The 25699-nt window shown below is 40.0% G+C and overlaps 2 protein-coding genes across 2 annotated transcripts; one reads left to right on the forward strand and one right to left on the reverse strand.

The window, feature by feature from the left end:
* Nucleotides 1-5: 5 nt before the first annotated feature.
* Nucleotides 6-25350, reverse strand: LOC140837348 (phospholipase D delta-like). Its single transcript, XM_073203479.1, has 2 exons — nt 24735-25350; nt 6-1234 (listed from the first exon to the last, which is right to left on the reverse strand). Exons 1-2 carry the CDS (start codon nt 24879-24881, stop codon nt 941-943), a joined length of 441 nt encoding a protein of 146 aa, XP_073059580.1. The 5' UTR covers nt 24882-25350; the 3' UTR covers nt 6-940.
* On the forward strand, nt 54-657 carry LOC140837347 (plastocyanin-like). The gene has a single exon (XM_073203478.1). The coding sequence runs from the start codon at nt 54-56 to the stop codon at nt 555-557; it is 504 nt and encodes a 167-aa protein (XP_073059579.1). The 3' UTR covers nt 558-657.
* Nucleotides 25351-25699: the final 349 nt, after the last annotated feature.

Raw genomic sequence — 25699 nt, forward strand, 5'->3', positions numbered from 1 at the left:
TCACATTCCAAGCCCAAAAAACCAGTAGAAGGAAAAAAAAACAATAAAAGAAAATGGCAGCTATCACCTCTGCAGCAGTCACCATACCATCATCATTCACTGGCCTAAAGGGTGGTGCCACATCATCGAAGGCCGCCACCGCGGTTGTTGCCACTCGGGCCGTCCCGAAATTAGCTATCAAGGCCTCGTTGAAGGACTTTGGCGTCGTTGTCGCTGCCACCGCCGCCAGTGCGATGCTGGCTAGCAATGCCTTGGCCGTTGATGTCAAACTTGGTGGTGATGATGGTTCTTTGCTTTTTCTCCCGGGGACATTTGAGGTGGCACCAGGGGAGAAAATTACCTTCGTTAACAATGCTGGATTCCCACACAATGTGATCTTCGACGAGGATGCAGTTCCGGCAGGGGTCGATGTTTCCAAGATTTCAATGAATGAGGAGGCTTTACTCAACGCAAAAGGGGAGACTTATTCAGTATCTTTGACAGAGAAAGGGACTTACACTTTTTACTGTTCCCCTCACCAAGGAGCTGGGATGGTTGGAAAAGTAACTGTAAAGTAAAACTTATGAAAGTTGTTTGTACCTGAATGAGTAATGCTTGTCATCTCAGTTTTGTCATCCTTTGTAATAGTTGATAATTGAAACTGATGATGGTTCTTTACTCTCCTATTGCCATCCAGTAAGTTGATAAAAGTTGAAATGAAGCAAGAAAATGCAAAAAAAACTATTATTTTACAGCTTATGATGAAAGAAGAGTACGAAAATTGTGTGTGTCCAAATTACAGACCAAGAGACGCCATATGTGCAGTACAATCATATGTTACATGACAGCACCAGTAAACTTCAATAATGTAAAATTGTGGGTTTGTTTTATATATGTTAATGACATCTTAATTGGGTAACAAATATCAGTAACCTATAGACTTTGAAAAACTAATGCAAGTTTATGTAGTCAAAGCATCAGGAAGAGTAGTTGGAGCTCCAAGCACCTTACCACCACCATCAGGGAAATTTTCATACCCGGGCAATGGAGAAATCTTTCCATCTGCGTCTACCTGCACTGGATATTTAAGGATACGGCCTTGTGGTGGAGTAAACTCGTCGGCTGTAAATTTCTGCCAGTTATCATTAGCTAAGGAATTAACTTTTGCCACACAATTCAATTTTTCAAGATTCTTGAAGCAATCACCAGTGCTTCCCATGTGCTCCACCCAAAGCGACATTCGATATCCATATACCTGCAAATGCATGTCATTTAATCAAATGGATTTTTAATATATCAATTGTATGAACCGTTAGAGTAGATGCGCTGCAAGCTAATTGTTGGCTAGGGATTTTATTGACTCAAGTGTAATAAACAATCTTTATTTTAATATAATTCATTTTTCCATGGTTTGTTATTTCTTTATCTGTATACCCATGTTATCAAACATAGATAAAGACCTTGATTATACTTTAATACAAACGAATCGTAATTCAATGTTGAAACTCGTTTGTAAATACTGTATGATCTAAATTCGTTCCTAGTCGATTCAGTCGCCTAAAACATGGAAAAAGGTCGCTTGAGCTCGAGACTAGCATCTGTGATGTTGTGTACTGCGTTTCTTAGTAAGGGCAAAGAGATGTCCAAACATGCAGATGGGTAGTCATATGATGATTATACCGAACAACCTTCCCTCGGACTTTCCAAGTGGTTATCATTCATCAAGAGGATAAGTCTGTGGTTATGATTGTACACCATTAGTCCTTACGACCCGGGACAACACTGAGGCTCTATATGCTAGGGTTGTGCTTTGACTCGTTTACCGGCTCCAGGATAGTCATCAGGTGGCGAGGTTGGGTACAGTTGCGACACATATAGGAGCCAGTGCATTGTAGTCGGGGATTCACCGCTCACCTACGTGTGTGGATATCCTATGTGATCTAATGAAATAATAGTGCATGGAATCTCTGGCCAGAGTACGAGATGTACGTTGGAGAAGGAGTTCTCCAAATAGTACACGCGATGCCACCATTATAGTTATCACATAGTTATCGAATTAATATGCAACCCTCGATGAACCAATGGTTGCAGATTCGATCGGGATATATGAGATGAAGGGAGCATACTGTACGTTAATCATAATCGGCTGGTTCTAGCAGGCACTATCAGTGATACCTAGGGGATCATGGGGCGATGCTACTAGACGCTCTTACCATGATCCGATGGGTGCAATCAGAAATGAGTTCTGACATTCTTGATCAAAGTGTTGATAAAAGAATGTGACTAACTAGGGTAAGCCCGAATAAGAATAAATGTTATTTTGAATCACAAAGAATTGTGAACCCACGACTAGCTGTATCCCTGAACCATTGAGGGTCAAACAAGTACTGGAACGTATGTTCCCGTTGAGAGAATAAATTCAAGAAGTTGAATTTGTATTATATAGTAAATTCAAGGAGTTGAATTTATGATAATTAAATTTTGAGAGAATAAATTCAAGTAGTTGAATTTATAAAATTTGAGAATTTAATTTATTAAACTCAAATGTTGGGTTTATTAAATATTAAATTTTGGAGGTGATGTAAATTCAAGTAGTTGAATTTATAATTTAAATAATAAATTCAAATGTTGAATTTATAATGTATTTAATTTATGAAGCTCAAAATTTGAGTTGATTAATTAATAAATTAAATATGGTGGATAATATGTAGTATATTCCATATTTTCTAGTGCAAATTGGAAGAGGAACATACTATCTAGTCGTAGACTTGATAGGAAGATTTCATCGAAGAAAGTTCCTAGGGAATCAACAAGATCTAATCCGTTTATACTTGATTAGTTGGAGTCCAGTGAATTAAATTCACAAAGGTATAATTTCTGACATCCTTTGTATGTTTAGTTTTGTTAAATCATATGAGCGCCTAAAACAAAATTATTTTGTTTTTCAAAATAAAATAAAAATTTTAAAACTTCCGCTGCGTTTGGGCGTGTAGAAAACCAGATCCAACAGTGGTATAAGAGCCAGGTTTTCTGAATCGTATGATTTTAAATTATATTGAATAATTTGTTTCTAACCACACAAGAAAATTTTCAGAAAATTGATGCACCATAAAATTATTTTTTTTCGGATTTCCAAAAAAAAATAAATAAAATAAAAAATTTCGCGATCTGCCTGGAACTGTTCCGGGCAGGCCGAGCGCAGGGCTGCGCGAAGACGCGCGCATCGCGTGCGCGCATCGTGCGCGCGCGGAGCGTCGCAGCGTCCGCACGCTGCGCGCGTAGCAAGTGGCTGCCATTGCCCGAAACGTTCGGGCAGCGAGCGACTGCCCGGGATCGTCTCGGGAAGCGTGATGACTGGTGGGCTTGAATTGTTTGGGCCCATGATGCAATTTTCTGATTTTTCAAAATTTTAGGTAAAATTCATATTTTTGAAAATTGGTTCAATTTTTATTTTGGAAGATTAATTTATGAAAAATTTATAATTTTCTTGTAAAATAAATAATTAGAATATGATTTTAATTATTTATGGTAAAAATGAGTTTTTACAAGAAATCAGTTATTATTGATTTAATTGGAAATTAAATAAAAGAGTTTATTTAATTTATTAAATCCTTTAACAATTGTGGTGGTTAGTGATAAATTATTAGATTTATGATTTATCAATTAATTAAATTGTTTAATTAAACTGATGTTAATATTTGATATTAAATGCATGAAGGATGATCGAGAGCTTTGACAAATGTGTTAGGTGTATGTTAGGATATTTTACTGTTTTATTCATTTTAGATATTTGATATTATTAAAGTGGGCCTGGTTTAGGGCATGTTCTCACCCCATGAGATGTATCCCTTATGTCCCATTGCTATTTAAATGTAATATTAGAAATAGTTGGAGATCAAGACTGGAAGATGATGGGCCCGATGAACGAGATGAAGACATGTAAAATATTGGAAGCTCTTGTAATAGTTGCATTTGCATCCCTGCATTCACCTAGGTTTGGACCTGGATCCATGTATGGCTCACATGGATCTAATAGTGTTGGCGATCGATCATCCTTATTTATTGTTGAATGTCATATTATGATATATGTGATATATAGTAGTATGCATGGATGTATATTATTATATAATATAGTTGCATGGAATCCGGCAAACATACAAACTCGTGGCACGCGATTTTTAAATTAAAATAATGAGACAATTTTAAAATTAAAATCTCTCATTTTGAATATGATTCAAAATTTATATCAAATCGAAAAAGTAAAAATTGAAAGAGTTTAATTTTTCCTTGCCTTCCATCAACCGTGGTTGCATGTTGATCGCTACCCGCGGACAGTGTCTGGCTCATATTATTGGGGAGGCCTGTACGCCGGAAAGCTGTGACTTCCACCGGACATATGATGTGAATTGAGTGGAACTCCCATGACTTCGGCTCATATTATTGGGGGAACTCATGGCGACCGTCCACTACAATTCAATATTGATGGGTTGGTTTGACACGTGAAAATAAACGACGTCATATTATTGGGTCTTTATTAAACGTGAGGAAAAACATGCAGAGGTTGCATAGGGATGCAATTGGACTCTACCTTTTAGAAATTATAATTGGCCGATATTATTCGGGATTATAATTGGCTAATTGGACTCTACGTGCCTACTAAGGAAATACGATTTCTCTTTTTCATCAGAGGGTGGTGAAAATGTCAAAATAGTAGGAGGATAATTTATAAAATGAAATCCATATTTTATATCTTAGAATTATTTTAAAATTATCAGTAACCATTATCTGTTTTTCATTTTCAGTATATTTACGATGTCTACTCGTAACCCGATTTCAATCATTCTCGATCAAAACAAATTGACAGGCCCTAACTATCATGACTGGTTTCGAAACTTAAAGATTGTTCTGAACTCCGAAAGGATTGCGTATGTGCTTGATAATAAGCCACCTAAGGAGACGGCTCCTGATATCAGTAGGACTGAATTAGCTAAGCTTGAGAAATAGTGGGATCATGATCTCCAAGCTAATAGCAATATGTTGGCTTCCATGTCGAATGAACTTCAGAGGGGGTTCGAGGAGGCAGTGAATGCTGCTGACATTCACCTTCATCTGAAAGAATTGTATGCTGTACAAACTCATTCAGAAAGACATGCGACTGTTAAAGAACTCATGACTACACGCTTGCGAGAGGGGACTTCGGTCCGTGAGCATGGTGTTAGGATGATTGGGCTCATTGAGAAGTTGGTGGGACACGATTTGGTTATACCTTGTGAGCTCTCGACTGATATTCTCTTGCTGCCTTTGCCTGCCTCGTTCGATGGATTTGTGGTTAATTTTAATAAGAACAAGCTTGAGGCCTCCCTTGAAGAGTTGGTCAATATGCTTACCAATTATGAGGCCACAATTAAAAAGGAAAATCATGTTCTTCTAGTGGGTTCTTCATATGGTACGAAAAAGGGAGCCCCAAATAAAGGCAAGAAGCGTTCTGCCCCTCCAAAGAAGAACAAGCCCAACAAAAAGCCATACAAGAAAGCAAATCCGGGGCCCACAAAGCCTGACAAGTCAGAGCATGTCTGTTTCTGTAGTGACCCGTTCCAGAATCACCTACTAATGAAGAACTAAGCATGCAATTAACTTAATTAATAATAATCAGAGATAACAGCGGAAATATGGCCAACGACAGTAGTTATACAACCCAATCGAAATCAGAACAACTCAAAATATATATATTCGGTACAACCATATCGAAAAGAATAGTACTGAAAACTAAACCAACCAGCCACTCACTGTCCTCCTCCTGCTCTTCCTGAGCCATCCAACCTGAGGCCTGCCCCGTGGGAATGGGGTGTCCAAGATAAACAAAACCGAGGACGTGAGCGATAAGAACGCCCAGTACAAAAGCATGAGTATACAAGCCTATATGAAATGCACATGCTATGATATTATACCAGGGTAGTCAAGAAAGAGGAGTAACAAAGGATCTCAAAATGCTCAGTCTAGAGGCGCCAAGTGGATAGTGCCGCGCGGTACTCCTCTGGGTCACTGCATCCACTACAAGAACAGACGTGGACCTAAAATGTCCCGGATCACCGAAGCCCTCCGGACCCGTCGGCCACTGTGTACTCTCGGTGTCCATGCGTCCACAAGACAAGACAGGGCTGAGCGGCCCCACAAGATATAGCTTATCTCGAAAGAGATACAGCTCAACAGTAAAGGCTATATCGAAGGAGATACGGCTCAACATGAAATGCAACATGCATCATAAAACGTGACATAATAGCATGCATCATATGACATATATCAATGCACCACATAATCATGCAACACATATAAGGATGTATACTCGACCAGGATATCTCGGATAGTACTTTCGTACCTCTATCACAGCAAGCCTAGCCTTACGCAACACCGCTAATCAGGTCTAGAACAAGCCTACGCATCAAAAGCATACCCAATGAACAATACTACCATGCTCGACTAGCAAAACCAGTACTACCAAAGGTTTAGGGTTTACCTTCGTCCGTCGACAGCCCTTTGATGTCGATTGCCTCGTAACTCAGGCGTCACTACGCTACTAATCCTGGCAGCTCTTGGCTAACGCTCGACCGACAAACTAACCCTAGAAACCTTCCAAACCTCTCAAAATGAGACACAACTTCAAGAATTGACAATCCAAAATGAGGAAATCCGAGCACTATTTATAGGCTATGTTCGGATCCACCGAACCCACTTCGGAACGTCCGAACTCCCACGTGTCCATCGGCTCTTGACACCTCATGATCGGATCCACCGAACCTACACTTCGGATCATCCGAACTTGCATGCAAACTGACGTGTCGATCAACTCTTGACACCTCATGATCGGATCCACCGAACCCACTTCGGATCGTCCGAACGCTTCGGTGCTACCGAACCATCTTCGGTCCGTCCGATCATGACCACGGTCAAAAATTACACATTAATCCGTTAATTACCCAATTTGGAATTCGGGCTACTACATTCTCCCCCCCTTAAAAGATTTCGTCCTCGAAATCAGGCTTAGAGGATGAACAAAACGAAATAACAACATCGTTATTACATCTCAATTGTTGTTTGAATACAACTGATATTTCGATTACAACTGAAAACACAAACATATACAAAGCATAACTCAAAAGAGCTCTGGATGCTCCGAACGCATACGACTCTCTAGCTCCCAAGTGGCTTCTTCAGTGCCTCTGCGCTGCCACTGAACTAAGACAAGAGGAATGATCTTATTCCGCAACACCTTGTCTTTGCGATCGAGGATCCGCACTGGTCATTCCACGTAAGACAAATCTGAATTTAGTTGAACTTCAGAGGGATGCAAAATGTGAGACTCATCTGCTACGTATCGTCTCAACAAAGATACGTGGAACACATCATGAATACTTGATAGGTACGGCGGCAATGCAAGTCTGTAAGCCAAATCTCCCACGCTTTCCAATATTTCAAATGGACCAATAAATCTCGGAGACAGCTTACCCTTGAGACCAAATCTCAAAATCCTGCGAAAAGGCGAAACTCGGAGAAACACTTTCTCACCTGGCTGAAAATAAAGAGGTCGCCGCTTGGTGTTCGCATAACTAGCCTGTCGATCCTGAGCGATCTTAATCCGTTTCTTGATTATTGCAACCTTATCAATAGCCTACTGGACTAACTCCGGTCCCTCAACATGTCGTTCCCTAACTTCATCCCAAAATAATGGAGTACGACAACGTCGCCCATACAACGCCTCAAATGGTGCCATACCAATACTACGATGATAGCTGTTGTTGTACGCGAACTCAATCAAAGGCAAATGATCCTGCCAAGCGGGTCCGAAATCCATAACACAAGCTCGCATCATATCCTCAAGTGTACGGATAGTCCTCTCTGTCTGACCGTCGGTCTCTGGATGATAAGCCGTACTCAAACTTAGTGAAGTGCCTAATGCTGACTGGAAACTACCCCAAAATCGTGAGGTAAAATGAGGATCTCTGTCACTGACAATACTAACTGGCACCCCATGCAAACGTACAATCTCTTGAATGTACAATCGAGCCATACGATCGAAAGTGAAATCACGGTTATATGGCAGAAAATGAGCAGACTTGGTGAGTCGATCCACCACTACCCAAATAGCATCACTATTCCTCGAAGACAATGGTAAGTGAGTAATGAAGTCCATCGCGATATGCTCCCACTTCCATTCGGGAATAGGTAAGTTCAACAATACTCCTCCCGGTCGACGGTGCTCTGCCTTAACCTGCTGACAAACAAGACACTTGGAAACAAACTGATAAACGCTGCGCTTCATCCCTTTCCACCAAAATCGTGTCCTCAAATCTTTATACATCTTGTTGCTTCCCGGATGGACACTCAACTTGCTTCGATGAGCCTGAGCCAAGATCTCTTCCCTCAAAGTATCATCCCCTGGTACCACAACCCGATTAGACAAACACAGAAGACCATTAGACTGATAATGGAAATTGCTATCTCCACCAACCAATCGGGCTAATCTCTGAGTCTTGAGATCAGACATCTGTGCATCTCGAATCCGAGCGAACAAAGCTGGCTCAGATAAAATGGTAGCAACACGAATGCTCTCCATACCTTTCCGATGTTTGAAATTAAATCCCAATGAACAACAATCCTGGATAGTACTAATCATAGCACTGGTCTGAAGTGCAGAGACTCTCACCTTGCGACTAAGAGCATCGGCTGTGAGATTCGCAGATCCTGGATGATATTTGATCTCGCAGTCATAATCTTTAAGTAGATCCATCCAACGACGTTGTCTCATGTTCAACTCAGCCTGAGTGAACAGATACTTCAGACTCTTATGATCAGTAAAAATTTCAAACTTAACCCCGTACAAGTAATGACGCCAGATCTTCAGCGCGAACACAATAGCAGCTAATTCTAGATCATGAATAGGATACTTTTCCTCGTGAGGTTTCAACTGTCTGGAAGCATAAGCGATCACATGACCATTCTGCGTCAACACACACCCTAATCCTTGAAAAGAGGCATCGGTGTAAACACTGAAACCATCAGATCCTGACGGTAATGCCAAAACAGGTGCAGAAGTCAGAAGTCGACGAAGCTCTCTGAAACTATCTTCGCACTCAGATGACCACTCAAATGGAACATCCTTCCGAGTAAGCTGCGTCAATGGTCTAGCTACCTGAGAGAAATTCACGATGAAGCGACGATAATACCCTGCCAGACCTAGAAAACTACGGATCTCAGCCACCGTCGTAGGACGTGACCAATTCAGCACTGCTTCGATCTTGCTGGGATCCACAGAAATTCCTTCCTTGGAAATCACATGACCAAGGAATACTACACGATCAATCCAGAACTCGCACTTACTCAGCTTAGCATACAATTGCTTCTCGCGAAGAATCTGCAACACAATCCTCAAGTGCTGGATATGCTCTTCCACACTGTGAGAATAAATTAAGATATCGTCAATGAAAACCACAACAAACTGATCTAGAAAATCCCGAAAGACTCGATTCATCAGATCCATGAACACCGCTGGCGCATTCGTCAATCCAAATGGCATAACTAGAAACTCGTAATGCCCATATCGAGTACGAAATGCAGTCTTGGAAATATCATCATCTCTAACTCTCATCTGATGATAACCCGATCGCAAGTCAATTCTTGGAGTAAACAGAGGTACCCTGAAGCTGATCGAACAAATCATCGATACGAGGTAATGGATACTTGTTTTTGATCGTCACACGATTCAGCTGGCGATAATCAATGCACAATCGCATAGATCCATCTTTCTTCTTGACAAACAAGACTGGAGCTCCCCAAGGTGAAACACTCGGGCGAATATAACCTTTATCAAGAAGATCCTGCAATTGCTGCTTCAATTCTCTCATCTCTGACGGAGCAAGACGATAGGGGGCACGAGAAATCGGTGCAGTCCCTGGCATTAATTCAATGCCAAATTCCACCTCTCTAACCGGAGGAAAACCAGGAATCTCATCTGGAAAAACATCAGGAAATTCACAAACCACTGGAATATCATCTATACCAGCACTACCTGTGGAGGAATCAATCGCATAGATGAGGTAGCCTTCCCCGCCCGCCTCTAAAGCACGACAGGCTTTCAGAGCAGATACCACTGGCATCGGAGGTCGCGCTCCCTCACCATAGAAAAACCAACTAGAGCTCTCAGTCGTACGAAACTGAACAAGCTTCTGGTAACAATCCACGGTAGCTCGGTATGTAGTCAATAGGTCTATACCTAGAATACAATCAAAATCTTCCATCTCCAGGATCATAAGATTCGCAATCAATTCGTTACCCTCAAAATCTACGGGACAACCCATCACTAGACGCTTTGCTAACACCGAATGACCCATCGGGGTAGAAACGGAAAGAATGACGTCTACGATCGCCCTGGTCACCCCAACGACCTACACTTCCCTGACTACTCTCATCACCAAAGTGGTCAGCCATCGCTACAAGATAGAATGGGGAAAATGGTAAAATGGTCAACGAAAATCCCAAAACAGAATCTATATCCCAAAATCGTAAGCATGCTCTGATACCATAAATGTAGTGACCCGTTCCAGAATCACCTACTAATGAAGAACTAAGCATGCAATTAACTTAATTAATAATAATCAGAGATAACAGCGGAAATATGGCCAACGACAGTAGTTATACAACCCAATCGAAATCAGAACAACTCAAAATATATATATTCGGTACAACCATATCGAAAAGAATAGTACTGAAAACTAAACCAACCAGCCACTCACTGTCCTCCTCCTGCTCTTCCTGAGCCATCCAACCTGAGGCCTGCCCCGTGGGAATGGGGTGTCCAAGATAAACAAAACCGAGGACGTGAGCGATAAGAACGCCCAGTACAAAAGCATGAGTATACAAGCCTATATGAAATGCACATGCTATGATATGATACCAGGGTAGTCAAGAAACAGGAGTAACAAAGGATCTCAAAATGCTCAGTCTAGAGGCGCCAAGTGGATAGTGCCGCGCGGTACTCCTCTGGGTCACTGCATCGACTACAAGAACAGACGTGGACCTAAAATGTCCCGGATCACCGAAGCCCTCCGGACCCGTCGGCCACTATGTACTCTCGGTGTCCATGCGTCCACAAGACAAGACAGGGCTGAGCGGCCCCACAAGATATAGCTTATCTCGAAAGAGATACAGCTCAACAGTAAAGGCTATCTCGAAGGAGATACGGCTCAACATGAAATGCAACATGCATCATAAAACGTGACATAATAGCATGCATCATATGACATATAACAATGCACCACATAATCATGCAACACATATAAGGATGTATACTCGACCAGGATATCTCGGATAGTACTTTCGTACCTCTATCACAGCAAGCCTAGCCTTACGCAACACCGCTAATCAGGTCTAGAACAAGCCTACGCATCAAAAGCATACCCAATGAACAATACTACCATGCTCGACTAGCAAAACCAGTACTACCAAAGGTTTAGGGTTTACCTTCGTCCGTCGACAGCCCTTTGATGTCGATTGCCTCGTAACTCAGGCGTCACTACGCTACTAATCCTGGCAGCTCTTGGCTAACGCTCGACCGACAAACTAACCCTAGAAACCTTCCAAACCTCTCAAAATGAGACACAACTTCAAGAATTGACAATCCAAAATGAGGAAATCCGAGCACTATTTATAGGCTATGTTCGGATCCACCGAACCCACTTCGGAACGTCCGAACTCCCACGTGTCCATCGGCTCTTGACACCTCATGATCGGATCCACCGAACCTACACTTCGGATCATCCGAACTTGCATGCAAACTGACGTGTCGATCAACTCTTGACACCTCATGATCGGATCCACCGAACCCACTTCGGATCGTCCGAACGCTTCGGTGCTACCGAACCATCTTCGGTCCGTCCGATCATGACCACGGTCAAAAATTACACATTAATCCGTTAATTACCCAATTTGGAATATGGGCTACTACAGTTTCCACTGCAAAAAGCCTGGACATTGGAGGCGTAATTGCGAGGATTATCTTGCCCAGAAGCGTTCTGGCCATGGTATGTTTTATATTGAAGTTAATATTTCTATTAATTCTTCTTCTTGGGTATTGGATACCGGATGTGGTTCTCATCTATGCAATGATTTGCAGGTGATTGGAAGAAGCAGGAGGCTTAGAGATGGTGAGACCTTTCTAAGACTAGGAAATGGAGCAAGAGTTGCTTCCACTGCCATTGGAGACGTTACTTTAATTTTGGACAATAATTTTAAGGTGTTTTTGAGAGACGTTTTATTTGTTCCTGAATTGGTTAAAAACATTATTTCTATTTCTATGCTTGATAGGGATGGTTATTCTTGTGTTTTTGCTAAAGGTGTTTGCAATTTATACAAGAATGAATGTTTGATTGGAACTGGAGAATTAACAAACGATCTCTATAACTTAAAATTGAAAGATATTCCGTTTAACAATGTCCAAGCGCATACAAAAAGAACAACAAACAAAAGAAAAATAGAAGATCCAAATCCCGCACAAATATGGCACGCTAGACTAGGTCATATTTCTCAAAGAAGGATGCACAAGCTAGTGGAAGAAGGCATGTTTGACTTGTCAGACATAAATTCTCTACCAACTTGTGAGTCCTGTCTAAAAGGAAAAATGACTAAAACTCCATTCAATGGAAACGTGGAACGTTCGCATGGTCTACTGGATTTGATCCACACGGACGTTTGTGGCCCGCTAAGTGTTAGCACAAAATTTGGGCATTCCTACTTCATTACCTTTACTGATGACCATTCGAGGTATGAGTACGTTTATTTGATGAAACACATATCTGAAGCATTTGAAGTTCAAAGAATTCAGATCTGAAGTAGAAAATCAGATTGAAATAAGTATTAAGGCACTTCGATCTGATCGAGGTGGAGAATACTTAAGTGATGAATTTTTGGGTTATCTAAAAGAGAATGGGATTCTCTCACAGTGGACTCCACCAGCAACACCACAATGGAATAGTGTTTCTGAACGTCGAAATCGAACCTTGATGGACATGGTTCGATCTATGATGGGATTCACTGAATTGCCTATATCGTTTTGGGGCTTTGCGCTTGAAACTGCGGCAATGTTGTTGAATAATGTCCATACAAAAGCAGTGGATAAAACACCATATGAGATATGTATGGGAAAAACTCCCAAATATTCTTACATGAGAATATGGGGATGTCCTGCTTATGTGAAGCAGACAGTGGGAGATAAATTGGATAGTAGATCCACTTTGTGCTACTTTTTAGGATATCCAAAGAATTCTGTTGGATATTATTTCTATCATCCAAATGAAGCAAAAGTGTTTGTTTCAAGAAATGCCACCTTTTTGGAAAAGGAATTTCTATTAGATAGAAAAGGCAAGATGATAGAACTTGAATAAATTCAAGATACTCCATCAACTATAGAAGTTGAACCCATTTCCCAAGAACCAGTAGTTGAAGTACAAGATTCTAGAAGGTCTGACAGGGTTATTAGACCACCTGCAAGATATACGCTTCTTCATGAACAAGGCCATGATGAGTCTTGTGTTGGATGTGATCCAATGAATTTCAAAGAAGCATTATCTGATACTGATTCAACCAAATGGGCCGGCTTGAAGCCATGCAGTCAGAGTTGGACTCTATGTATTCAAACCAAGTCTGGACATTAGTTGATCCACCTGAGGGAATCGTTCCAATAAGATAAAAATGGATCTACAAAAGAAAGCTTGGGGCGGATGAGAAGATAGTGACCTTCAAAGCAAGACTGGTTGCAAAAGGATATACTCAAAGGCAAGAAGTTGACTATGAGGAAACTTTTTCACCAGTTGCTATGTTTAAGTCCATTAGAATACTACTAGCCATAGCAGCATGGTATGACTATGAGATATGGCAAATGGATGTGAAGACTTCTTTCCTCAATGGAGACATCAAAGAAGAAATTTATATGTCTCAACCCGAGGGATACACATCAGTAGGAAGTGAGCATAAGGTATGCAAACTTCAGAGATCAATATATGGTTTCAAGCAGGCATCAAGGAGTTGGAACCTCAGATTTGATAGCACTATCAAAGAGTTTGGTTTTGCTAAGAATCCTGAGGAACCGTGTGTGTACAAGAAAGTTAGTGGGAGTGCAGTGACATTCCTAGTACTTTGTGTTGATGATATCCTGCTCATTGGGAATGATGTAGGATTACTGCAATCAACTAAAGTATGGTTAGCCACTAAATTCTCCATGAAGGACATGGGTGAAGCATCCTATGTATTGGGAATACAGATCTATAGACATAGATCAAAAAGGATGTTGGGGCTCACCCAAGCCATATATATGGATACCATTATAAAACGATTCTCTATGGAAGAGTCCAAGAGAGGATACTTACCAATGTGTCATGGTATTACTCTATCTAAAGCTATGTTTCCCAAAACTGATGAAGAGATAGAGATGATGACACATATTCCATATGCGTCGGCTATTGGTAGTATTATGTATGGTATGATATCGACACATCCTGACATTGCTTATGCTTTGAGTGTTATAAGCAGATATCAGGCGAACCCTGGTCCAATGCATTGGAAGGCCGTGAAAGACATTCTTAAGTACTTAAGAAGGACTAAGAATTTTTTTATGGTCTATGGGGGTGGAGAATTAAAATTGGAAGGCTATACTGATTCTAGCTTCCAATGTGATGTAGATGATTCGAAATCGACCTCTGGTTTTGTATTCATGCTTAATGGTGCGGATGTCTCTTCGAAAGGTTCCAAGCAAGACACCGTTGCGGATTCCACAACTGAAGCTGAATACATTGCTGCATCTGCTGCAGCGAAAGAGGCAGTTTGGATGAGGAATTTTGTCCAAGAGTTGGGCGTTATTCCTAATGGAGTTAATCCAGTCCCGGTGTACTGCGACAACACTGGTGCCGTTGCGCATGCAAAGGAACCAAGGTCTCATCAGCGATCCAAACATGTACTGAGGAAATTCCACATCATCCGGGAGATTGTGGGAAGGGGAGACATATCAGTCGAAAGAGTCCCCTCTGCAGATAACGTTGCCGATCCACTTACGAAGCCCTTGCCAGGACCATTGTTTGAGAAGCATCGCGAAGCAATGTGATTAAAGTTTATGGGTAGTTGGCTCTAGGGCAAGTGGGAGATTGTTAGAGTAGATGCCCTGAAAGCCAACTGTTGGCTAGGGATTTTATTGACTCAAGTGTAATAAACAATCTTTATTTTAATATAATTCATTTTTCCATGGTTTGTTATTTCTTTATCTGCATACCCATGTTATCAAACATAGATAAAGACCTTGATTATACTTTAATACAAACGAATCGTAATTCGATGTTGAAACTCGTTTGTAAATACTGTATGATCTAAATTCGTTCCTAGTCGATTTAGCAACCTAAAACATGGATAAAGGTCGCTTGAGCTCGAGACTAACATCTGTGATGTTGTGTATTGCGTTTCTTAGTAAGGGCATAGAGATGTCCAAACATGCAGATAGGTAGTCATATGATGATTATACCGAACAACCCTCTCTCGGACTTTCCAAGTGATTATCATTCATCGAGAGGATAAGTTCGTGGTTATGATTGTACACCATTAGTCCTTACGACCCGAGACAATACTGAGGCTCTATATGCTAGGGTTGTGCTTTGACTCGTTTACCGGCTCCAGGAGAGTCATCAGGTGGCGAGGTTGGGTACAGTTGCGACACATATAGGAGCCAATGCATTTTAGTCGGGGATTCACCGCTCACCTACGAGTGTGGATATCCTATGTGATCTAATGAAATAATAGTGCATGGAATCTCTGGCCAGAGTACGAGATGTACGTTGGAGAAGGAATTCTCCAAATAGTACACGCGATGCCACTATTATAGTTATCACATAGTTATCGAATTAATATGCAACCCTCGATGAACCAATGGTTGCAGATTCGATCGGGATATATGAGATGAAGGGACCGTAATGTACGTTAATCATAATCGACTGGTTCTTACAGGCACTATCAGTGATACCTAGGGGATCATGGGGCGATGCTACTAGACGCTCTTACCATGATCCGATGGGTGCAATCAGAAATGAGTTCTGACATTCTTGATCAAAGTGTTGATAAAAGAATGGGGCTAACTAGGGTAAGCCCGAATAAGAATAAATTTTATTTTGAATCACAAAGAATTGTGAACCCACAACTAGCTGTATCCCTGAACCATTGAGGGTCACACAAGTACTGGATCGTATGTTCCCGTTGAGAGAATAAATTCAAGAAGTTGAATCTATATTATATAGTAAATTCAAGGAGTTGAATTTATGATAATTAAATTTTGAGAGAATAAATTCAAGTAGTTGAATTTATAAAATTTGATAATTTAATTTATTAAACTCAAATGTTGGGTTTATTAAATATTAAATTTTGAAGGTGATGTAAATTCAAGTAGTTGAATTTATAATTTAAATAATAAATTCAAATGTTGAATTTATAATGTATTTAATTTATTAAGCTCAAAAGTTGAGTTGATTAATTAATAAATTAAATATGGTGGATAATATGTTTAATGAGCTTGTAGGGGTACAAGTCCAATATATTAAATAATTAAAGTTTTAATGAATTTTGATTAAATTAATTAAACTAGTTGGACTAGCCCAATTAATCAAATCAAGCCCATTAATGTTAATTATGTAATTAGGGTTTAATTTAATTATAAATAACACATGCAAACAAAATACCTAGCCACCAAACAAAAATTTTCGTGAGCCTCCCTTCAAAGAAAAAAAAATCGGCCACTTGTTTCAAAAGTAAAAAAAGTTTGAGCCTCTCTCAATTATTTTTCTCTCCTACGCAAATATCTTCCATATTTTCTAGTGCAAATTGGAAGAGGAACATACTATCTAGTCGTGGACTTGATAGGAGGATTTCATCGAATAAAGTTCATTGGAAATCAACAAGATCTAATCCGTTTATACCGGATTAGTTGGAGTCCAGTGAATTAAATTCACAAAGGTATAATTTCTGACATGCTATGTATGTTTAGTTTTGTTAAATCATATGAGCGTCTAAAGCAAAATTAATTTGTTTTTCAAAATAAAATAAAAATTTTAAAACTTCCGCTGCGTTTGGGCGTGTAGAAAACCAGATACAACATGAACTTCATGAAGCACTTCATTGTTTAGGAAGTCTGACGATAGAGTTACATGATGAAGAACCTAAAGGGGGGGTGAATAGGTTCTTTAAGGCCCTTTAGCGTTTTTAAAACGAGTTTGCAAAAATTGCAAGCGGAAGACTTGAGGGACAATCACAAATAAAAATGAATGCGTAAAGTAAGTGCGTAAAATAAATGCGTAGTAAAGTAAATGCGTAAAGTAAAGAGGGATAGAGATGTTTATGGAAGTTCGACGAAGAATCGTCTACGTCTCCCCTTCTCGATGAGGATCGAGGTATCACTATGACGACTTGGCTTTAGGAGCTCCAAACTAGCTTTTACAACCACGCCTCGATGCGTCTACTTGGCCTTGAGGGCTCCAAGGATAGCCACGAACTTTACAACCCACTCGAGAGTATTACTTTCACTCTTTTTCTACAACTCTTTTGATATTACAACTCTTTTAATCAACGCACACAAGAGATAGTAGAAAGCTTTGTAAGAGACAAGAGAGAATGGAGTGGGATGATTGAGAATGCATCCTCAAAGGCCTATTTATACTAGTCTTGGACGCCAAGGTTCGGATCTTCTGTTTATACTTCGGAACGTCCGATGTGATTGAAATCAATTTGCGTAATTCTGGAATGACTTCGGATCTTCCGTTCTTGACTTCGTAGGGTCCGAACATATGCTTCGGAGGGACCGATCAAACTTCGTTTCTTCTGAACAGTTCTTTTAGACAGTGTATGAACAACTTCGGAAGGTCCGAACTCCAGTTCGTACCGTCCGAACATTCCCGCGTTTCCGGAGATTTGAAATCTTCAACACTTCGTAGCTTCCGATCATGTCCATCGTAGCGTCCGAAATCTACTCAATCAACAGTCAGATCAATTTGTCTCCGGATTGAAGTGATTTGATTGCTTGTGTTCGGAACGTCCGATCCAGTCTTCGGAACGTCCGAACTTGCTCCTCGCAGCTTCCGAACAGCTTATATTTTGCTTCTGATTGGCACAATTTCGGAACGTCCGAACCAAATTTCGGATCTTCCGAACGTAACCTTGTTCTTAATTTCCTGCATGCCTCAATATAAAACATTAGTACATTTTTAATCCAAGTTTTGGTATCATCAAAACAAAAACTTTGGGATATGTTACAGCATTAAAAACATTAATCTCATCCTCCAGATTTGTATGCATTTAAGGCGTAACAATCTCCCCCTTTTTGATGATCACAAAACTTTGTTAAAAATTGAGAAACAATAATCAACATAATCTAATGGTTATTAAATAACTCCCCCTTAATCAAATAACAAGTCTAAGAGGTTGAATTAATAGCAATTTTAACCAAATAAATTCTCCCCTTTTTTGCGATAATCAAAAAGACATAAGCATAAAGAGAGACAAATAAACAGGTAAAATATCCACTAATAAATGCAAGTCTTTTATACAATGATGCATTAAGATAAAATAAACAAAAATAACAAAAACATAAGCTAAGAATCCGCATCCTCGAACGATCCGAACACGTTCGGTGGATCTGAAGTGAAACGAAGCATCCGAATAAGGAACGGTGATTCCGAAGTAACTAAGATGAGGAACACCTAAAATTTAAAATATTTAACACATAAATGAATGTTGAGCCATAATTATGGATAAATACAATTAATTTGTATTATCCGACATTATAATGCTCACATTAATAATACTCCCCCTCAATTTAACAAATATGTACGAGAATATTTGACTAATGTTTACAACTCAATCATGCCAAGTTCACCACGCAAACGAGTAAAAGTAGATTCATCTAGTGGTTTTGTAAAAATATCAGCAATTTGATTCTTGGTGTCAACATAGTGAAGTTCAACATCATTTTGCTCAATGTGATCACGAATAAAATGATGTCGAATGTCAATATGTTTTGTACGAGAATGTTGAACTGGATTCTTTGTTAGACATATGGTGCTTGTATTATCACAAAAGATTGGAATTTTTGAAAAAGTAACACCATAGTCGAGTAATTGATACTTCATCCAAAGAATTTGTGCACAACAACTACCGGCAGCCATATACTCGGCCTCGGTCGTGGAAAGTGCAACACAGTTTTGCTTTTTAGAAAACCATGACACCAAGCAATTTCCCAAAAAGAAACAAGTACCACTAGTGCTCTTTCTATCCACCTTATATCCTCCAAAGTCGGCATCACAGTAAGCTTTTAAATCGAAAAATGAGTTCTTAGAATACCATAATCCGAGATTTGGAGTATTTGAAAGATATTTGAAAATGCGTTTTAAGGCGAATAAGTGTGATTCCTTTGGACATGATTGAAATCGTGCACACAAGCAAACACTAAACATAATGTCAGGTCTACTAGCAGTCGCATAGAGTAGGGAGCCAATCATGCTACGAAATAACTTTTGGTCAACAGGTTTACCTCCCTCATCTTTGTCGAGTCTGACTGTCGTGCTCATAGGTATGGATGAGGCTTTGGAAGACTCCATCCCAAACTTTTTGAGCATCTCCTTGATGTACTTCCCTTGGTTGACAAAGAAACCATCCTTGCATTGCTTGATTTGGAGACCAAGGAAGTAGTTGAGCTCGCCCATCATGCTCATCTCAAAGTGATCCTGCATAAGCTTAGAAAAATCTCTACACAAGTGTTCATTAGTAGCACCAAAAATAATATCATCTACATATATTTGTACTATCAGCAAATCATTGTCTTTAGTCAAGGTAAACAAGGTAATATCAACTTTACCCCTACAAAAACCATTAGACAGCAAGAAAGTAGACAATTTCTCATACCAAACTCTAGGAGCTTGTTTCAAACCATACAAAGCCTTATCAAGTTTATACACATAATCAGATAAGTGCACATCTTCAAAACCAGCAGGTTGCTCAACATACACTTCTTCTTTCAAATCACCATTAAGAAAAGCACTTTTAACATCCATTTGAAACAATTTAAAGTCTCTAGAGCAAGAAAAAGCAAGTAGCATGCGAATGGATTCTAGTCTAGCAACAGGGGCATAAGTCTCATCATAATCAATTCCCTCTTCTTGACTATATCCTTTAGCTACTAGCCTAACTTTATTTCTAGTGATTGTACCATGCTCATCTAACTTGTTCCTAAATACTCATTTAGTTCCTATGACAGGTCTATCAGTGGGTCTAGGTACAAGATTCCAAACTTTATTCCTTCTAAATTCATTTAGTTCATCTTGCATAGCAATAATCCAAGAATCATCAAGTAAAGCTTCTTCTATGTTCTTAGGCTCTATGTGAGAAAGAAAAGCAAGATAATTGCACATATTAGAGGAGCGAGTAGATACTCCCTTCGATGGGCTACCAATGATGAGGTCCATGGGATGATCCTTGTGCGTAGTCCACTCCTTCGGAAGAGGTGCGTCCTCTTGATCTTTAGGAACATCATCTAGGCTTGTGGACTCCAACTCTTCGCCAATGATATCTATATCATCATCATCAGAAACAACAGGTCTAGGCAAGCAAGGGTTAGTTTCATCAAATATGACATGAATAGATTCTTCAACTAGTAAAGTGCGTTTATTAAAGACTCTATATGCTTTGCTAGAAGTAGAGTAACCAAGAAAGATACCTTTGTCCGATTTAGCATCGAACTTACCCAGGTTGTCCTTACCATTGTTGTGGATGAAGCATTTTGATCCAAAAGCGCGGAAGTAAGAAATGTTAGGCTTTCTCCCTCTCCATAGTTCGTATGGAGTTTTCTTGAGAATTGGCCTTATTGATACGCGATTGATGATGTAACAAGCAGAACTCATCGCTTCAGCCCAAAAATATTTTGGTAGAGAATGCTCACATAGCATGGTCTTTGCAATCTCTACTAGGGTCCTATTCTTCCTCTCAACGACACCGTTTTGTTGAGGAGTTCTAGGACAAGAAAAGTTGTGACCAATGCCTTTGCTTTGACAAAAAATTGAAAAATTTTCATTTTGAAATTCCGTTCCGTGGTCACTACGGATTTGTTTGATCAAAAGATTTTTCTCATTTTCAACCTTTTTGACAAAAATTTTGAAATGATCAAAGGCATCACTTTTGTGGGCTAAAAACAATGTTCAAGTAAAACGTGAAAAATCATCCACAATGACAAAAGCATAGGATTTACCTCCTAGACTAGTTGTCCTCGAGGGACCACATAAATCTAGGTGAAGTAATTCAAGGGGCATAGAAGTGGATACAAAATTTTTATTTTTGAAAGATTCCTTTGTGTGTTTACCAAGTTGACAAGCATCACAAAAAGAATCTAATTTTAAATTCAGCTTTGGCATTCCGGAAACTAGGTCAAGTTTTAAAAGTTTTTCTATGGTGCTCATCCCAACATGACCAAGTCGTCTATGCCAAAGAATGTTGTCATCAACATTTAATGTTACAAGGCTTTTTATTTTTGAAAAAGATGAAATCTTTAAATCGACCTTGTAAACATTTTCACTTCTATAACCTTTGAAACTAATGGATTTGTCAGTTGTGAGTGATACAGTGCAATCGTGTGGTGTGAATTTGACTTCATAACCCCTATCGCACAATTGACTAATGCTTAGGAGGTTATGTTTAAGTCCTTTCACAAGAAGTACATCATCAATAATAGTAGAGTTAGATATACCTATTGAGCCGATGCCTTCTATGATCCCTTTGCTGTTGTCTCCAAAGGTCACCGATCCCTTTTCTTTTGGTCGAATGGATTGTAGCAGCTTCTTTTCTCCCGTCATGTGTCGAGAGCATCCACTGTCAAGATACCAAGTGCTCGATAACTTGTCTCCCCTTTGTCCCTATAAGATTGAGATACAATTTGATAGTTGGTACCCGTTTCTTTGGGTCCTTTGAGGTTAGTAGTAGTTGGGGATTTGGGGATCCATTTCCAATAACTATTCTTATTGTTTTGGTGTCTAAGTTTCTTGCATTTAGGTCTTATGTGGCCTATCTTACAACAGTAAGTGCATGTTGGTGGTGTTCTTAGTTTTGCCTTTGCGATAAGACTAGCGAAGTTGACAGATTTTTTTTCATATCCTAGACCTCCTTTGTCGAAGTTACACCTTTGCATGTTCAAGAGGTTTTCTAGTTTACCGCGACTCACATTGAACTTGTTGAAGGCTTTCTCTAAGTCTCTTAGGTTTGTCTTGAGCTTAGTGTTGTCATGCATCCTAGCTTCTAGTTCAGTTTTAAGTTGCTTATTCTCATTTCTAAGTGACTTAGCCTTATTGTACATACTAGTGTAAGCGGAGAGTAATTCATCGTAAGAGGGTACCTCGTCGTCATCCGAGTCGGTCAGATGATCTTCCTTTGCCATGAAGCATAGGGTAGACTCCTCTTCGTTGTCGCTGTCGCTCCACGTGGCTAGAAGGGCCTTCTTCTTGTCTTTGCCGGCCTTCTTCTTGGAGGGACACTCGTTTGCATAGTGACCCTTTTGTTGACAGTTGTAGCAGGTCACTTCCTTCTCAATCTTTTTGTCCTTCTTGTTGAAGTTGGAACTCCGCATGAATCTTTTGAACTTTCTAGTGAGGAGTGTCATTTCTTCATCGTCGCTATCTTCAAGTTGACTGGTCAAGGCGATCCCTTTCGCCTTTACTTTGTCGTCATCTTTCTTTGTCTCCTTCCGGGTATTTAATTCAAGTTCATGGGTCTTTAGGGTCCCATGAAGTTGATAAAGGTCGTAGGATGCCGCATCTCCCTTGTTGGATTCAATGATAGCCGTGCGCTTTGCATCCCATTCCGCCGGTAGTGCTCGAAGGGCTCTCCTCCACACTTGTTTAGTTGGGTAGTTCTCACCATGTTGGGCAAGCTCATTGATGATTTGGGTGAGCCGCCGGAACATGGTGTCGATATCCTCCTTGGGTTCCATCTCAAAGGTCTCGTACTTGAGTTGGAGAAGATCTATCTTCGTTTCTTTGACTTGATTGGTTCCCTCGTGGCAAATCTCCAATTTGTCCCAAATCTCTTTGGCGGAGGTGCAAGCCGAGATTCGGTTGTATTCATTCATATATAGGGAACAATGAAGAATATTCATAGCTTTAGCATTTTGAGAGATAAGTTTCATATCGTCCTTGGTGAGGTCATCCATTCCCTTAGGAATTTCCTTATCATCCACCGTTTTCATGGGGATATAGGGACCTTTCACCGTTATTTTCCAAAGGTCGTAATCGACGGATTGGATGTATAGAGATATTCTATTCTTCCAATATCCGTAATTGGTACCATTGAAAAGAGGGGGACGATTTGTGGATTGTCCTTGGGCATACTCGCTTGCTAGATTGGCCATTTTAAAAGATTTTGAAAAACTAGGCTCTGATACCACTTGAAGAACCTAAAGGGGGGGGGGGGGTGAATAGGTTCTTTAAGGCCCTTTAGCGTTTTTAAAACGAATTTGCAAAAATTGCAAGCGGAAGACTTGAGGGACAATCACAAATAAAAATGAATGCGTAAAGTAAGTGCGTAAAATAAATGCGTAGTAAAGTAAATGCGTAAAGTAAAGAGGGATAGAGATGTTTATGGAAGTTCGACGAAGAATCGTCTACGTCTCCCCTTCTCGATGAGGATCGAGGTATCACTATGATGACTTGGCTTTAGGAGCTCCAAGCTAGCTTTTACAACCACGCCTCGATGCGTCTACTTGGCCTTGAGGGCTCCAAGGATAGCCACGAACTTTACAACCCACTCGAGAGTATTACTTTCACTCTTTTTCTACAACTCTTTTGATATTACAACTCTTTTGATATTACAACTCTTTTAATCAACGCACACAAGAGATAGTAGAAAGCTTTGTAAGAGACAAGAGAGAATGGAGTGGGATGATTGAGAATGCATCCTCAAAGGCCTATTTATACTAGTCTTGGACGCCAAGGTTCGGATCTTCTGTTTATACTTCGGAACGTCCGATGTGATTGAAATCAATTTGCGTAATTCTGGAATGACTTCGGATCTTCCGTTCTTGACTTCGTAGGGTCCGAACATATGCTTCGGAGGGACCGATCAAACTTCGTTTCTTCTGAACAGTTCTTTTAGACAGTGTATGAACAACTTCGGAAGGTCCGAACTCCAGTTCGTACCGTCCGAACATTCCCGCGTTTCCGGAGATTTGAAATCTTCAACACTTCGTAGCTTCCGATCATGTCCATCGTAGCGTCCGAAATCTACTCAATCAACAGTCAGATCAATTTGTCTCCGGATTGAAGTGATTTGATTGCTTGTGTTCGGAACGTCCGATCCAGTCTTCGGAACGTCCGAACTTGCTCCTCGCAGCTTCCGAACAGCTTCTATTTTGCTTCTGATTGGCACAATTTCGGAACGTCCGAACCAAATTTCGGATCTTCCGAACGTAACCTTGTTCTTAATTTCCTGCATGCCTCAATATAAAACATTAGTACATTTTTAATCCAAGTTTTGGTATCATCAAAACAAAAACTTTGGGATATGTTACAGCATTAAAAACATTAATCTCATCCTCGAGATTTGTATGCGTTTAAGGCGTAACACATGAGGTTATACATATGCCTGCAGATTATTGCACATGATATTGGGAAAATAACAAAAAAACTATGCCGCAGCTAGCTGACCTGGCCATATGGATGAACCTTATTTTTAGCCCAGGTGTGATGCGGCTGATAGGCTCCCATGGCAATCTCGGTATCTCTTGACCCTGCCATAGACCGTTGGTTTATATTGGCAGAACTCATTATCACATACTCATCATCCACTACCATTTATTTGGCATGAACATATATCATAAAACGCCTGAATTTTTTAGAAGGTACCAGGCAATAGTTTGATACCAAATTATCGTGGTTTAACTAATAAAGGAGCCATCATAAATTCCAGGACCGTTCCAACAACTTAGCAAGTTCTATTTGTAGTCTTGTTTCATTTAATTTTTACACCCCCAGACCAAACAAGCAATCTTGTTATCTAGATTTTTAACATTAATGACAAATATACTATGTGAATATGTATCAGGTTCAGCTTAGATGATTCTGCTTCATGTAACACAGTCCAACAGTCCATACGATTGGTATTTTTCATGTCATCATTAGCATAGTATTTTAAAATGTAAGATGTGATTACTGAATTTCCATTTGAGGGGGTTTGGCCACAATTGATTCGTCAGTCAATTCCTCTAGACAGTAGAAGTTCAGATAGTCAGTTGGCTTTGCATTTTCAAGCTCAGCAGACTTGATTTCTTGAACAATGTTAAGATTGGAACATAGACCTAACTCAACCCAAAAGCTAGCTTAAGGGGGGAGGATTGTCCAAGCCCATATATACAACTCCCAGATTATTTATCCAACCGATGTGAGACAATTAACACACCCCTCTCACGCCCAGGAATGAACATCTGGAGCGTGGAGTTTACAAATGACCCAATTATGGGCAGAACATGTGGCCTAATTATAAGCAGTCCAACACATAACGGTGGAACCCAGGCTCTGATTGAAAGAGGATCGATTAAGGTGTTCTAATGCGCAACGGAAGTTTCAAAAATTAATTTTATGGCAAAAATTCGAACACCACATCCTATAATGTG

This window comes from Primulina eburnea, chromosome 7 (assembly GCF_022965805.1).
Source record: "Primulina eburnea isolate SZY01 chromosome 7, ASM2296580v1, whole genome shotgun sequence".
Taxonomy (NCBI): domain Eukaryota; kingdom Viridiplantae; phylum Streptophyta; class Magnoliopsida; order Lamiales; family Gesneriaceae; genus Primulina; species Primulina eburnea.